This window comes from Lasioglossum baleicum, chromosome 4 (genome assembly GCF_051020765.1).
Source record: "Lasioglossum baleicum chromosome 4, iyLasBale1, whole genome shotgun sequence".
NCBI lineage: Eukaryota > Metazoa > Arthropoda > Insecta > Hymenoptera > Halictidae > Lasioglossum > Lasioglossum baleicum.
Genome location: NC_134932.1, coordinates 8,974,489 through 8,991,559, shown reverse-complemented (window position 1 = coordinate 8,991,559; position 17,071 = coordinate 8,974,489). Strand labels below are relative to the sequence as shown.

The 17,071-nt window shown below is 37.0% G+C and overlaps 1 protein-coding gene across 1 annotated transcript in view; it reads left to right on the top strand.

Annotated features, from left to right (window-relative positions):
- The window catches only part of LOC143208483 (uncharacterized), a 33,717-nt gene extending 16,676 nt beyond the window's left edge, over nt 1-17,041 (top strand). Inside the window, exons 10-30 of the mRNA XM_076422953.1 lie at nt 574-756; nt 952-1,053; nt 3,118-3,171; nt 4,651-4,705; nt 5,168-5,232; nt 5,318-5,414; nt 6,251-6,323; nt 7,255-7,413; nt 8,997-9,102; nt 9,153-9,191; nt 9,565-9,650; nt 12,302-12,432; nt 13,568-13,743; nt 13,878-14,097; nt 14,190-14,407; nt 14,706-14,817; nt 14,945-15,243; nt 15,321-15,419; nt 15,632-15,796; nt 16,255-16,437; nt 16,731-17,041. Of these exons, the coding sequence (XP_076279068.1) occupies nt 574-756; nt 952-1,053; nt 3,118-3,171; nt 4,651-4,705; nt 5,168-5,232; nt 5,318-5,414; nt 6,251-6,323; nt 7,255-7,413; nt 8,997-9,102; nt 9,153-9,191; nt 9,565-9,650; nt 12,302-12,432; nt 13,568-13,743; nt 13,878-14,097; nt 14,190-14,407; nt 14,706-14,817; nt 14,945-15,243; nt 15,321-15,419; nt 15,632-15,796; nt 16,255-16,437; nt 16,731-16,823 (2,715 nt within the window). The 3' untranslated portion in view covers nt 16,824-17,041. The remainder of the gene's footprint in view (nt 1-573; nt 757-951; nt 1,054-3,117; nt 3,172-4,650; nt 4,706-5,167; nt 5,233-5,317; nt 5,415-6,250; nt 6,324-7,254; nt 7,414-8,996; nt 9,103-9,152; nt 9,192-9,564; nt 9,651-12,301; nt 12,433-13,567; nt 13,744-13,877; nt 14,098-14,189; nt 14,408-14,705; nt 14,818-14,944; nt 15,244-15,320; nt 15,420-15,631; nt 15,797-16,254; nt 16,438-16,730) is intronic.
- Nucleotides 17,042-17,071: the final 30 nt, after the last annotated feature.

The window sequence follows — 17,071 nt, the reverse complement described above, 5'->3', positions numbered from 1 at the left end:
ACAAAAGGAGAGAACACTCCCACTCCACAGAAAATTGTACAACAGTTTATCAATCCCTGTGACGAAGTTTTTTTTTACTTTGCCTTTTGTTTTTCATAAACCTACATGATTATATTCAACTATGTAAATAAAAAGCTTACCTTAATGTTATTAGTATACGTAATAACATAAACAAAGGTAATAAAGGTAATAAATAAATAATAACTCATGTAACCTAAATACGTAGACCACATCGAAGAGTGCAATGCACTCAAACTACAAAAAATAATGGCCAAATCATTTAAATGACATGAACTGAACAAACTTACCTCCATGTGCGGCTCTCCATTCATTTGCATTGGAAGTCACGTGGAGGGGGAATCGCATGCGACTGGAATCGCGTCGACCGAATCGACGATCGACCCGTGTGTGGACGGCCTAAATGAAACTAAAACGAATATCGACGAAAACGAGTGAACTGCTAAAAATTTCATTAAAAAAAGAAATCGAACAATTTTTATTATTTGAAATAGTATTATATCATTGGATCAATAAGATCAAAGATTAAAAAGCTGACGAATCTCGCGCTTGCAGGACGTTCTAGGCGACAATGGAGTGTTAATTTACCCATCATTCATCACTGCGGCTCATTACCGGTACGCGATGTACCCAAGGGTTGCGAATTACACTTACATGATGCTTTACAACGTGCTGGGACTTCCAGCGACCCAATGTCCGATGGGATTGAACAGCAAAGGCCTGCCAATTGGCATTCAAGTAATTAGTTTTCCCATCAATTAATATACAACCCTTGATATCTTATCTTCGCATTTTTGCTGACGTTTTCTCTCTCGTGTCTTACAAACAAATTAGCGAGCTGCCGATTGAAATATTTTCTGTCAAGATAGCGCGATATCAGTTCGCGCGTGTTTCGTTGCCCGATATAATTGGCAATGGTATTTTTGTCCACAGATTATCGCGAACGCCGGCAACGATCACTTGACCATCGCCATGGCGAAAGAAATTGAGAGAGCGTTCGGAGGTTGGCAGCAACCGCCTGCTACCGAAATATCCGTCTGACGATCTTGATATTCGTTTTATATGTATACATTTCAAGAATAGTCTACAGTGCGGACGTAGTTGTAGACACCAGTGACGCATCATTTCTTTCTCGGATGAGAACATTTTGTCCATCTCGGGGAAATCGAAACCTGTCTATAATCCAGTTGGCTGTGGCGGATTGTGCACTTGAGAGATCAAATCATAATTGAACATTTTGTATCTATTGGGTTGATCAAATTAAGAGATATATTCACAGATTCATTCAATAACACATTTTCCATTCTGTTTTATTGCTGTTTGCCATTTTTGAATAAACCTGTGAATAAATATCTTAATTTCATCTTGGAATTCTCATTTGCAAACGCTACAAAGTTTCGTTCCAAGCCAGTAGACTGCGAATTTTTATGCGATAGTCGTCCGCGCCTGTAGCTAGAAACATTTAATAATTTCTTCTTTTCTTAATAATTTGCAGATCTCTTCAATTGCTTTGGCCTTTAGAACCTCGCTAGTTGCAACTGAGGATTGTAGTCTACCTAGAAACAAAAGACCGACACTATAATTGGTTACCTCTCTCGTTGCACAACCTCGATTCTCGCACGCATATTCGGTCTGGGCCCATGCAACGGGCGAGGTTTTACTGTACTCGTTATTCCCATGAGAGCGTAAAATCCGCAGTCTATTTGTATTCCTCCAATTAAGAGCGGAAACAAGCGAACGTCACAGTAATTTGTTGCTTTACGTTTTTGTGTAACACGTTCGCTATTGTACTGCGTATAAAATTACTGTAACGAAGCGAAAGCGTTAATAACAAGATCAACGTCTCCACCGTTTGTGCGACAATCTGCCACTGATGCTAATAAATATTCGATGTCAGCTATATCACTGTTAGTTTTTAAGAGACGACAAAAAAGCGTCTGATAGTATCGAGATATTCCACCAGATATGAAGTGTATTAAGGTGGGAATAAGTTGCAAGTATTAACATCGAGTTAGACGAAATGAAGGACACGAGTGTCAGTTAGAAAATTTTGGCGAAGGGACCAACATTGAATGTCAGAGACTCAAGAACCATTCAGTCAAGAACGAATTACTCCTAATTCAGAGCCTTAGGAATCTCGAACAATTAGGTTGACGCATTTCCTGATTATGTTTCAACATTTTTATATAATTTATTTAAATATAATGGATCTTTTGTAATACGACCTTGTCTCTTACTTTCACACATCGTTTCATCGATAATTTAATTCTACTCGCAAGATTACCATTCGATGACACCATTTTCAGCTATTTAAGAGGAGTATCTGGTTAGGTTGTGTAATAGTTAGATATTTAGAAACTTTTACGTAAAGTATGTGAATGTTGAGAATGGCCGTCGCGTCGTCTTGACGATCTTTCCACTTCGTGGTCGTGGACCACGCATTTAGGTATATCGAATTGTGCCGATGTTATCCATACATTTTCATCTACTTGTAAGAGTATTATTTTTTATATGTATATAATGAAAATAAACACAAGTTGTCTGTTGAACGAAACAGTTCTTTTCTAATTATGATAATGTCCTCCATTCATGTAAACACAAGACGTTGTAGTATCTTTCGTTTCAGAGTTCTCCAGAGAGTGACAAAGTAAACAATTTTTTATGTCTCATTTTAACGGTATTCATAGATGTTTTTTAACCCTTTTATCGTCGATCACAACACTTGCGAAAAGTGTCAACGATGATACATATGTACATCGTTGCGTATGCGATGGCGCCTTACTATTCGCAATGCAAGAGAACTCTATCTCAAAACATAATAAGATAAAACGTTATAAATGGTTTAATTCCGTTGCATGACAATTGAAAAAATTAATCAAATTAATCACTTTTTGTTATATTCTATGCTGATTGGTGATGAGACTGTGTATACGCTAGAGCGATAAGATAGAAACTCGACACGGGGAATTTTCTTCAGACCGTAATCGTAGGAGAAAGTAATAAAGGATATACATTTCTGATTATATAAATGTTTTACAACAATACTAAAATTGTATTTCAGTAACGTTATACTAGCTACACGAATCACTCGTTTTGTAGCGTATAATCCTACTGACGCTTGCCGTGCATCATGGAATTATGTTTAGTTTTGTGGTACGATATTAGTTATTTTGTTACAAATGATTGAAAATGCAATGTCTATACTTAATACTACGTGATCTACAGGGTGTTCATTTGAATACTTTCCAGCCGAATATCTCGGAAAGTATGAAAGATATTAAAAAAGTATAAAACACGTGTACAAGGATTTCGAGGGGGTAAGAGGGGGGTAGTATCAGTTTTTTATTTGGGTGGCGTTTCCAAGGACATTTGAAGGTCAACTTTGTTTTTTTCAAATGGAAACCTATATTTTTTATTGTGGGATCTTATTGTACGTAAAAAGACCAGCAATTTTCGTAGGATACTTTTTTTTTATCCGCGCACTAGTTTCGGAGATATTTAAACAGAAGTAGAGCGAGTCATACTTGTACTGCGAGAGTTTTTGTACTTCCAACATGATGGTGCTCCTCCGCATTACACGTTACCAGTTCGCCAGTGGTTAAACAATCGATTCCCATTAAGATGGGTCGGTAGAACAGGTGTTATTGAGTGACCACCAGGATCACCAGATCTAAGTCCAGTCGACTTCTTTTTGTGGGGACATTTAAAGTCTGTTGTTTTTATAAAACACAACCAGAAAGCGTCAACAATTTGCGTCGCAGAATTGTACAGGAATGTAGAGCTATTCCAACAGATAACTTCAAAAATGTTCGTTCAGAATTTGAGAATCGTCTGTATTATTGCTTAGAAAACAACGGGGAACATTCTGAAAATTTGTTATGGTTATAAAGAAATTACAAACTTTCTCGCAGTATAAGTATGACTAGCTCTACTTCTCTTTAAATATCTCCGAAACTAGTGCGCGGATAAAAAAATGTATCGTACGAAAATTACTGGTCTTTTTACGTACAATAATATCCCGTGATAAAAAATATAGTTTCCATTTGAAAAAACGAAGTTGACCTTCAAATGAAGACGCCACCCAAATAAAAAACTCATACTGCCCCCCTCTTTCCCCCTCGAAATCCTTGGACACGTGTTTTACACCTTTTTCATATCTTTCATACTTTTCGAGGTATGTATTCGACTGGAAAGTTTTCAAATAAACATCCTGTATATACAGTTAGGATAAAAATTGATCACACACACTTTAAATCAGAATAACTTTTTTATGAATGGACCAAACCACTTCAATTTCTCTGTAAGGTTAGAAGAATTAGTTTAGTAAATGACGTCTAAAAAATATGTTGAAAAAATGAATTTGGTCGGAATTGTGAAAAGCAATAGTCAAAATTAATTTCTCAACTTTTTTAGCTGGACCAATAACAAAAATTTAAAATATGTGGTTGGTCAACAATTGACATTACTTTAATCTCCGTTTATTTCGTAATATACTCCTTTTGTAAATATCATTTCTACTTTGTTTTTTATCAGCTTTTTCCCAAACCTTAGCAAATTAGTAAAATTGGTCCGGCATTCTTCGCGTAGGTAGGATACTAATGGTCGACACTTAAAGAGTTAAAATAACTACAGATATTTTCTGTACTGTGGCATGGCCTTCAAATGACCGTGAACTCCGAAGATCAAGGTCAAACTTAAATAAACACCTATAAATCTGTACAAAGGTAGAAAATTTAAAAATCGTTACCTTTACTTTTTCCTTCGCAATCGCGACCAATAACAATTAAAAAAGAATGATTTACACATTAGCTAGTAAACTAATCCTGCTAGCGTCTCGGAAAAACTCCAGCTGTTGTGTCCAATTTTGAAAAAGCCATTCGTTTCTAAAATGTGTACGAATACTTTGTACACCCACCGTAAACGTCTCCTATAATTCGATCGCCGAAAAGTCAATTTTCCAGTCTGCTAGAGCAATCACTATACATCTTATTTTTACGCATAATAAAGACTGTCGAAAATAATACAATAATCTTTGAATCCATTCGATGTTTCCACCGTTTCGGATATGATCTGCTGAATTTTATCATAAGCATATCAAATCCGCAAGTAGTCTAACAGTCAATAAGAATGGCATGTATTGTTTATCTAGAAATTAGGAACGTGCAACAACAAGATAATCACAGCGTCGATCAATGTAGATCTACTACCGATTACGTAAGGAATCGAGAGGCCCACCCCGATTAGGTGCCGCTTAAGTTCCCAGCGATGAAATGCTCACGATGATCACACGGAATGGTAGCACAGTCAGCAATCCGGTGTCAGTGAGTTCTGCGAGTCGGTGATCGAAGGAAGTCGGTCGCAAGCTGCTCATCGAGATCCTAATCTCGGCCAATTCGGTAGTTGATTATAGTGTGATCGATTTTACACGATCTTTTTCTGTCTCATCAATCAGTTCGCTTGTTCCTGGGCATTTCGCCAAATTTCTCCGGGGAATCCCGTGCAATTCCCAAAGCTGGGAATTATTAAACTTCTGCTGGGAAACCGGAGAAAACATCGGCAGGTAAGAGTGACAAACTTACGATAAAAATGATGACACTATGTCAGTAATAGACATCCTCATGCTAATTCCTATTGTCATGGATCGGCGGCATCGATTATATTATTGTACTATGCTCTGACGCCGCACAGTGGGCTAAACCGACGATATCTGTGTCAAAGTCAAAGAACTTTCGATAGAAATGAGAAAGAGCGATGAAATTTTTTTTAAATGAAAGCTGAAACTTTACAGAATATGGGATAATTATGGAGATTGTGGTACGAACGTTTTATAACCTTGAAAGAATTCGTTAAACTTGCACAATTTCAAGAAAATTGTGGTTTTTCCAATACCACGCGCGGAAAAAGTTTTTTTAACATGCGACACATCATTTCCCGTAGATTTTAAGTAAACGTTCAAATACTTCATTATGATTATTTTAAATGTGTTTTATATATGCGAATACAATATTCCTTCAAACTAGTGGGTTATCAAATCATGTCAACGAAAAAATGATTTCATAAGACCACAATTTTCTTGAAATTGTGCAAGTTTAACGAATTCTTTCAAGGTTTAAAAACGTTCGTACCACAATCTCCAGAATTATCCCATATTCTGCAAAGTTTCAGCTTTCATTTTAAAAAAATTTCATCGCTCTACCTCATTTCTATCGAAAGTTCTTTGATTTTGACACAGATTTCGTCGGTTTAGCCCACTGCGCGCCGGTTTACTATCGGTTCTACAAATTCTCTTTGGTAGCGTTCGATAAGTGAATTTCGTTACCAAAACGAACTATTTATATTTTTCCTTTTTATAGATATCCTTTTTCGAACATGTTACTCAGTTTTCAATCGTATTGTTACTCTCCAAAACTTGCGAACTGTGCAATTATTTTAGCGTATACATCGCGAGGTTTCCACACAACAATGACAAAATAATAATCTTTTTACTACATATTGATGAAATTAAAGATAACACGTTAGTATTCTGTTTAATTATATATTGTATAGTGTTATGAATGTGAATAAAATGCACTTCGCGTGTCACGAGTTTTTTTATGATGTGTGTATGGTGTCACATTGTATAAATATGCCGTAGTAAATGAACTCCATATCATGTTGAAATAACAAGCTCCATCTAACGGTTCACTTTTGACAATATCATAAAAGTCACATTGAGTTAATTTAGTTTAAAATGATCTGATGTGAAATTACTGATAAGCTCATTTCTTTTAATTTTCACTTAGACCACTTTCATAATGATGTACACAAATGAGTGTTGTCCAGATTCCACGTATAGAACATTTCAAAAAATTTGTTTTCCACTGAATGCCAGTAGACAGAAATCATTGTTCGCAAACAGAGAATTAATGATATGATGCTCCAGCCAAGCAAAATTGCGGGTACTACTATTGAGTCGTGTGATTTGATGGTGAATTACATAATCCACTATCGTGTACACGTTTAGTGGGGTTACGCATCAATATTTTGTTACAATTCTCCTGATAACACTCGGTTTTATAATCGACTTATAATTATCTCAATATAGCACACTGGCTGGTGTTTATGTGTACCGTGTACAGAAACATTGGAATATTGCTGTATTAGCAACAAGTAAAACTTGTATCAAATTCTATCGAATTTTACGTTCCAGAATTTTTTGCAAATTTCCAGATGCCATAAATGCATAAAGATCCGCAGTGTAGTCATAAGAATGCTGGAGTCGACTGAAACGAACTCCTGGAGGCACGCAGCGATCGCCAAAAATAAAGCCGAAGTTACGCATCTCGCGCCTGACACAATTAGCATCATCCTTGAGCCGTTTCCTCGGTCTCCTAAAACGATGACTGGAACTTGTCCGTAAACTGGTTACTTTCACTGGATTTATAGTTTCTCGAATCTTACAAAGATATTCGGCAGGACAAACGAAAAATTAAACAACTTTATTCCCATTGTGTTCATGCCATCTTAACATCCGGCACACGATTGTATTGTCTCACGCGAGATTATTACCAGTCAAATTGAAAATGTTAATCACAGCGCTGCGTCACGATTGTGGTATTAATATTCTGAATTCATTATAGAGGAACAGGAATGGGCAGCTATTCATTTACAATTCGTTTATTACTCGTGAATCAATTTCGTTGAATTTTTCAACCTGTATACAACTTGCATGAATCGACGGAACGTATTTTCTCATTTTGGTTACAGGCCCAAATAAGAAGGTTTTGAAAAGCACTTTTACTATATTTGTTTGTAAAAGTTGAAGTTGTTCGGCCCGTTTCTAAAAAAGCGAATCGTATCGGCACAGACTTACAGGTTTCGCACTTGGAATTCACCCTTCTGCAAATCAATTTTAATGGGTGTCATTGATCAAATTAATGGGTGAAATTAATTTGCACAATGTTGTAAAGCTACATTGTCTGTTAATTATTATTATAGTGAAACGGAATCGCTTCGTGTCAGTACGAATAGTTTAAATCGACCTTTACACGTTCGCATGACTTCTGGCATTGAACGGGTTTCATTAAAGTGCTTACATATCTATTAATTCCGTAGCTTATAACGTAGTCGCTGACGGGAATCTGCGAATAAAAAGTTGATTTCAATGTTGCAGACGGCGTAAATTGGTGATAGACTTATTATCGACGTTTTAGATTAGTCATTGAAAGATCGCATGTTTTCGCAGCTGACCGAATGTACACTTGTTAATACAGCACGGGTTTTAAAAGTATCTTTTAAAGAAGTTTCAAGAAGCAAACAATTTTTTATTTCGGATTTTATTGCGGATTTATTTAAAAATCCGCAAACTATCTATAAATTTATTTGATTGCAGCGTAGATGTAAAGTAAACTGCTTTGACACTTAGCGGATTTTACGCATTTATGGTAAAAACGACTAGGCGCGATGTAAAATTGAAGATCGATTAAAAGAATCGAAGAGCTTCGCGCGCGACGTACTTGTCTCGGCATATTCAAACGATTAAAGGAAGAAAGAAGAAGCAAGCAAATTTTTATTTTTTTGTAACTAACGAAGTAACGGGCTTTAGATTTTATCATGCAAATGAATGATTTAAACATGAATGATACACGTGGCTGAATAATTGTCCCTGATTAGATACTAATATTTATGAAAACGGAACTCTTGACATTACCACATAGTTCAGTTTTACAAAAAAGTGGTGCAGTTTAAGTAATTAAAGTATCCTGTAGCATGACTATCATCAGATAAAAGTTAATTCTGCGGGATTGAATTCTACCAGAGCTGTCCTAACTTTCTGTAAATCGTTATGAACAGACCGTAGGCCGTTGCTAGACGTGTGCGGAAGACTCGTATCAGGACGGGACGGGATTCCGAAAATGTTAGTTTCCCGAGAATATTCGAGATTCCCGGGGGTGTTCGGGTTTCCCGTGAATTTTTCGGGAAACTCGAACATTCTCAAGCACCCCGAAAGTTTTAGGATACCGTCCCGATCGCGAACGTCGTTCCCGTTCCCGTACCGTCCCGGTTTCGCACACCTCTAGCATAGTCGTTACTCATTTTACATATGTATGTAAACTTGAAATACAAATTAGTAATATCTTTTTTCTCTTTTAAAGAGCATGTTCGACATTCAGCGACAAGAATGTTACTATTTGGTATTCTAAACAGAGTTTTGTAACTCTACGTCTTCGGATGCTGTTGTAAAAAATTGAATATACATAAGATAATCGCTAAAAGGTACTTTTTCAATCACGTCAGTTCCGCTGGTGTCAAAGGTTAGAGACATTTCATCTATCCGAGACTGAGCGTGGTATAATAGTACTCTGACAATCTCATTCCAGGAAATCAGTTATTTTCTAGAACCATTGTCCAAAAATTGCCACAAACTAAAACTCTTCAATAAATCGTGAATTACAAATAGCGGAGAATTTGAATAGCTAGACCCTAATCAAACACACTCCATCTAAATTGACGTCAAAAATTTCAACGCAAAAATATTTCTAACAAAATTTCGACTTTGGTTTGCAGATAGCTGAGGAAATATTCAATTTCTTCAATATGCAACATTATGTACGGATTTTGGGTGCATACGGAGTTTTCTTTCAAAGACGAAAGTGAAAACAATAATATTTAATGATAGAAAATTAATAAGACAAAATTATGTCACATGAACTCGCTCGATCGCTATCTCACTCTAAACTCGCCCTCTCTCTTTCTAAATTCACCACTCGACCTCTGGCACGACTCTTCATGCTCTCACGATTTGCAACTTGCAACGAACTGCCCTGCATCTCAATCCCTAAGATTTATGTATAGTTCGTAGAACGTAGAACCCACGAGTCAAGGATTCTACAATTATTTGCAATGTAGTGGAATTCTTAAAAGAAGAAGAATTTCACAGTTAGTAACAAAATATGGAGTTCCAAGGCGACTAGAATTTCGCAAGCATCTGGGAATTCAGGCTGCACGCATCGTTTCGGGTTAACGTGCCTTTTGCCACCTTGGTATGGTACAGATCGAAACAGACCGGTTGTAAAAAAGAAAAGCAGTGTTCGCAACACGTAATACGTGACCATATTCTCATTCTCTTAGGCTCTCTTTTCGATTATTTTTACTAACCACAATGTAAACTGTAAACTGATCCGATATGTCCGGGGTAATCAGGAAGAATAAACCAAACCACTTCGTGTCACGTGTCATGTTTCGAGCAATAGCTTCTATATTATTATACCCGATTACAGCATTTTGTCGTTCTCCAACGCATTGTATTAATTACATTGATTTGAGTTTCGGTTTGAAGGAGATTAATAGCGGATTTGATGCATTTATGATTAAAACAAGTAGGCGTAATTTAAAACAGTAAAAACAGAAGAATTTTAAAATACTGTTATATTATTTTCAACCTATTAAACATATTAAGAAAAAAAATATATATAAAAAAAACTTTTTAAAAACTACGCTTATATTAAAATGCACTAGAAAGCAGAAAATCATTTTTTTAGACATTAGTGACTAATAAATAAAAGCGTGGAGTGCTAAACTATATTGGCGTAATGTTCGTGGGCGCTCCACGCTTTTACTTATAGTCACTAATGTCTAAACAAATTATTTTCTCCTTTTTAGTACATTTTAAGATAAGTGTGGTTTTTTTTATATATTTTTTTATTCTCTACTTTTTAGTCTGTTTTAAATGGAACGCAAGATATAGTAATACTGGTATGAAATAGTAAGATATATAGAAACGCAACATATGGAAATACGCGAGATAGAATGAGGGGATGACTCCGAGAGACGACGTCTCTTGATGGAGTCCGAAATTGTTCGAAATTGAACTGAATGAACGGGACACCACAACCACCCTGGTTGCTATTAAAATTTATTTTCTCCTGAAAACGCACAGTTTTTTTTAATTTGTCTTTTAATATTGCATTGTCATCTAGTTCTGAGCTATGTTTAAAGTTTCAAGTCTCTAGCTCATCGGGAAGTGTTTTAAAATTCGATTACAAGATTTGACGCATACAACAACGACAACTCGGCAAGCTAATATAAGCGTGGTAAAATACATTTCTATTTCACTCCAGTTTGGTGCAAATTCGGTAGAAAAATTTTTATTTTGCATAAACATCCGCTCTCTATTAATATCGATCATATTTATTAGACTGGATTCGGAATATTCCTCACAAGCATAACACGATATTGTTAAGAAACAAATTCTATGTTAGATTGGTTTGCTGTTTCGATTCTCGAGGATTTCCCTTGTGCAATGGGAGGCCACCCCGCGCCTAAACAAAGTGGTTGCACGGTTTCTCGAACCGGCCCAGTTGCCCGTATACGTGATCCTTTTAAATATAGTCTCTCATTTTTGTCAATGTTCTGATCCATACGAATCACGCGATTACCGGTGCACGGACAGGTGATAGACCCCCAACAGCGGCGAATAACGACGAATGCGTGCCGATTTCACGAATCGTGATGAGACGCTCAATGGAAATGAATGGTTCTCAATAGAAACGACGCGGCTACCACCCGATTCATGACCTCAGAAGATCATTCGAACCATTCTATAATCCGTTATATTAAAAATTATCTATGAAATTTGTAGAAGTTACCTCTCAAATTCGAAAGGAACGTTTCAGAATATATTGTTCCAAGCATCGTTCAAATTCCAACTTGCCAACTTTGTTTCCTAATTCTTATCGTTGGCATGTTTACAGAACGTTTCATAATATCCATTACGTGCCTTTTTCTGAATACTTATTGTACGTGTGCAAAAAAGCTGTTTACAGTCGATAATTGCGTACTCAGAATCAGAATCAATTTTCATATGAAAATTTAGCTGCACAGAATTTGATCAGTTTTTCTTGATGGAAATGTCCGCATACTCGAAATTCCTATTTGGCAACATAATAATGTAATTATCCACTGTATTACCTTGTAAAACCATTAATATAATACGGACAAAATGTTTCTCGAAGCATTGGAACAAAACTAAACTGTAAATATCGATCTGCGCCATGACACGGATCATTGAAATTACGTGACAGTTAAGCAAACGCGGTACAAGTGGGTTAATGAGCGGGTAATCGACGAGGTAATCACAACTGACAGAACAACGAAATCGAAATTGTTCAATGCAAGTAAACGATAGTGTTTGCATTTTGCATCCCCACGCTTTCTTAATCAATGACAGAATTCCCCAATCAAGGGAACACAGAATGATCCGGAGTTAGTAATATAACCAAGAATGCAAACGAACAAATGCAAGGTTCCATTCTGCAAACTTACCTCTGCAAAACATTTGCAAGGTCGTCAGGTTAAACGGATTCCTCACTGCTAATATGAATGTGCAAACACTTCATTTTGCGTGTTACCTTTATTTTCCACAAGAAATAACAGGTATCTTAATTGCTCATTAGTAGATCTTTCTTACTTTTTCTTTTTTAATATTGTACTATACGATTTGAACTTTTTTGGCAAGCTAGAGCAATTAGTTTACTACAGGATGAGACAATTTTTTTTCGAAAATAGCAACTGATCGGAATTGTAGAAAAAATACTAAAAGTTGCATTTTTCAACTTCTTTATGTGGGCCAATATTGAAAATTTAACAAATACGTTTTGCAGATCTGTGTCAATTGAATATATTTTGAAAATTTCGTCAAAATCGGTCGACGTTGCAATGAGCTACAAACGTTTAAAGATGGTAAAAATTGCAGATTTTCACGATTTTCAGTCTACATCTAAGAATTCATCAACCGATTTTGACGAAATTTTCAGAACATGTTCAATTGACACAGATCTACAAAACGTATTTGTTAAATTTTCAATATAGGCTCACATAAAGAAATTGTATAATGCTACTTTTAGTATTTCTTCTACAATTCCGATCAGTTGCTATTTATGAAAAAATTTAATTTAAAACGAAGTTTCAGTTTCGGAAGAAATGAACTGCGAATTCATCTACCGAAAACCACCAATAAAAGAAAATTTTGAAGAAAATAAATGACTATATTTATAATAATATCATATTGAGATTGCTTCCAATATAAATAAAAAAACCCACTTTGTTTCATGTCGCTATCATAAACAGAACAACAGTTATTGAATATTGTCCAAGAAATAGGCATTTCGGGGAACTGTGCGGAGGGCCGCGTGTTGGCGAGGCCTGTAATACATGTTCCAATAAAGATGTATACACCATCATTTCTCATGAAATCATTTTGATCATATCAATAATTGTAAAACAAAAAATCTGGAACCGATCATTTTGACCGTTGGCGGTAGGTTTAGTGTTGAAAACGCGATCAAGATATCTTAGCGATTAAACATGCCACGCGTGCTACGACCATAAACAGCAAGATAAATTTAAATGTCTTTTTTGCACGATCGACTGTTTGCCTTTTTGGCGGCAATGACGAATGTGCGTACAGCGAGTCAAATTTCATTTTTACTACCCGGGACGTCAAAGTCCAATGAGTGACGCAATGAATACCTGAAAACAGATGGAAGACAACACTTTTTGTTTGTCACAGGCAGGATGTTCCTGCGTACGATCTTGATCATACTGTGGATGCACCTCCAGAGCGTGGTTTGTAGACCTCTGTTGGCGCTAATTCATTTCTTGAAGCCACGCCGAATACCACCGATCACTACACCGATATTGAAAACAAGCGCGAGCACGTTGGCCGAGCAGATCAGAAACGGAGAGGTAAGATTATGCTATCTTTACAGCCGCATACCTGAGAAAACACGTACCTTTACATAATTTCAATAAAAAAGAAATCCTTTTCTTTCTTGAATGAAAGTTTACTTTATGTTGAAATTCTTCCATGTTGAACCAAGCTGTCTAGCCGAGCAGTGGTGCAAGCATGCATCGACCGAATCCGAGAAGTGAATCCTTTCCTGAACGCAGTGGTGGAGGACCGATTCGAAGAAGCTATAGAAGATGCGAAGAGATGCGACGCGATGTTGAAGAGCGGAGAAGTCACTGCTGCCAAGTTGGAAAAGGAGAAGCCGCTTTTCGGAGTGCCGATCACTATCAAAGAGAGCTTGAGCCTTAAAGGTAAGAGCTTATACTGCGAACTGTGCTAAAACAATAAATCATACTACGAGTTAAGGAAATGGAAAATGATAAATAAAATTCTATTGAACCAGGGATGAGCTGCGCAGGAGGCAATCTGGCGCACAAGGGACGAAAAGCTTTAAAGAATTCTCCAGCAGTGGATCTGATACTGAACGCTGGAGCAATTCCAGTTTGTGTCACCAACACTTCAGAATTGTGCTGTTCCATTCATAGTTCGAACGTTTTGACTGGGTCGTCGAAGAATCCCTATGATACGAGGATGTCACCCGGAGGATCGTCCGGCGGAGAGGTAAAATCATTACTAGACTGTGGATCTTTATCTTTATGCGTTTATAGGAAAATTGAGTAGATGAAGTTCAAAATTGTCGGAAAATTAAAAAGATGGGAAACGCCAATATATGATTTCTTCTCTATTAAAATCATTAAGGGAGGAAATAACATTTAATTTGCAGACAATTTTTATTTTACATAAAGATCCGCAGTCTAATCATTATTTACCTTGCACGGTTCAACGATAAGAGAAATTCAGCAATTTTTCATAAATTCCAAGTATCTAAAATACTGAAATCTCTAATTGATGATGACAGGGAGCATTGCTCGGCGCTGGAGCGTCTGTGCTTGGCGTGGGCTCAGATCTACTCGGCTCCATAAGGGTACCTAGCCTCTTCAATGGCATCTTTGGTCACAAACCTTCTCCAGGTAATGTTTTAGAAAATTGTTGAATATGTAGGTAGACACAGTTCAACAAAATTAAACTTTTTTCGTGCTGTACAAATTTGGTACAGTGTTATTTGGTTTAACAACACATGTAGCATCTGGTTTGCAGCGATCGCCACCAACGAAGGACACTTCCCCATGTCCCTTGACCCGACATTTCATAAAATGTTGGCGATCGGACCAATGGCAAAGTACGCGAAGGATCTGAAACTCCTTTTGAAAGTTCTATCGTCGAAATACGAGTTACCATTGCGTCTCGATGAACCTGTCGACTTCAAGACCATCCGAGTATTATACCTACACCATTTCGACACTCTGTTCAGCGTACATTCGACCAATTCGGACATCGTCGAGAAAATTAAAGACGCCACGCGACACCTGTCCAGACTCGGTGCGCACGTGGAAGAAGTAATTGTTTCATAAAAATTTATTCAGAGCACTATGTGCTGTGAACATGTTTATTAAATAGATTATTGGTATTCTAGATGTCCCAGGACTTGGTGAACAGAACGCATTTGTATTTTATGGGTATTTTTGGCGAAGTGGACCTGCCTACCGAGATGTATGTTCCTGAGGGTGACACGGTAACACTATGATTTTTACTTATTAACTTGATTAACCACTTTCGAGTTTTTTAGAAGTTTGAAAACAGTGCTCCTCTTGTCCAGAACTTTTTAACTGATCTGTTAAGAGTTGTCGGATCAAATTATGTTTTCAAAATCTTGTTCCTCTACTCAATATTTCCGAGCGCAATCCAGGAACTATTAAATATAGATACATTATTTATTTTTCATAGAAAATCCCACTGCTTCTTGAATATTGGAAGGGACTGATAGGGTTGTCCAAGTATTCTCAACAATTGTCACTCGCGCGAATTTTGCGGTCTCAATTCGGATTCATGTCGCTGAGTGATGTGGAGAAATTGAAGGATGAAAGAGCGCAGCTTCTTCCGAAATTACACGTAGGTAGTAAAGGTTGTTCAACCTATGCAATGTGAAAAGTACACTTGAATACTTCATTAATCAATTGTACAAAATGTTTCAATTACTCAACTTCGATCACATCCCCATCTTCTACAAATCCATCGATCCAGTGTGGCCAGATTGAGTTTGACACGAACCTCATTCCCTCTCCAGGCTTTCCTTTATCCCCTTCCACCGTTCAGCCCCTATCGCGCACGCGCAATGTCTCCCATTCGCCTCACTCCGCCTCACTCCATTCTCGCCGCGCAACGTATCACATATTGCTCTGGTCATCAGAGAGTGGGTACTTGTATTCCCCTCGATTCCTTTTCGATTACCCCTGTCTGTCTGCTTAACAGCGATTACCTCGCTGTTAATGCGACCATGTTAAAATAAACTCCAAAGTAAATAAATAATAATAATAGTAATATTTAATGATAAATTGATATGTTCACAGAATCTACTGGGTGACAACACGGTGATAGTAATGCCCACATTTCCACAGGCCACAAGCTATCCAGAAGATGTTATTCTGCAAACTGATTCTGCAGTTTACAGCGCGTGGGGTAATTTCATGCATTTACCGGCGACGCACGTGCCAATGGGATTGAATGAGAATGGTTTACCTATCGGAGTTCAGGTAAAAACAATTCTGACGCGGTGGAACGATCACTTGAACACCGACTCGAATTGGTCACATGAAAATTAATGACTGATTCTGGTTAAAATGAAATTTCAGTCGAGACCTGGTTCGACCCGAACCAGATCTTAATTGAATACTGATTTTAACGAGAACTGGTGTTTTATTTGCTTGTAAGAATGAGGTGATTCTGAGGTGACGTCGAGCTGAAAAATAATTGTAAAAAAAGCAAACTTCTTTTGGAAAACGAATTTTATAGGATTACGAACTGTGAGATAATTTTCCAATTGCAGGTGCTGGCTGGTCCCGAACAAGATCGCCTTTGTTTGGCAGTTGCTGAAGAGTTAGAGAAGGAATTTGGTGGCTGGGTGCCACCCCCAAGTTGAATCATCGATTCGACTTTTATGATGTATATATCGTTTAAGTAGAACTAACATGGACTGACTGTAATTTGTTTATAATATAAACGAAATTAAGTATGTTTAATGTGACACATAGTGTGTAGAAATCCTTCGTTTTGTGACGCACGAGAAAACATATATCACAACACACATTGGAAACTACGAATTTTTAGTTTTTCTATCGCGTGTATTTATACCGGGATAGTCAACATGTAATTAATCGGTAATTGAAT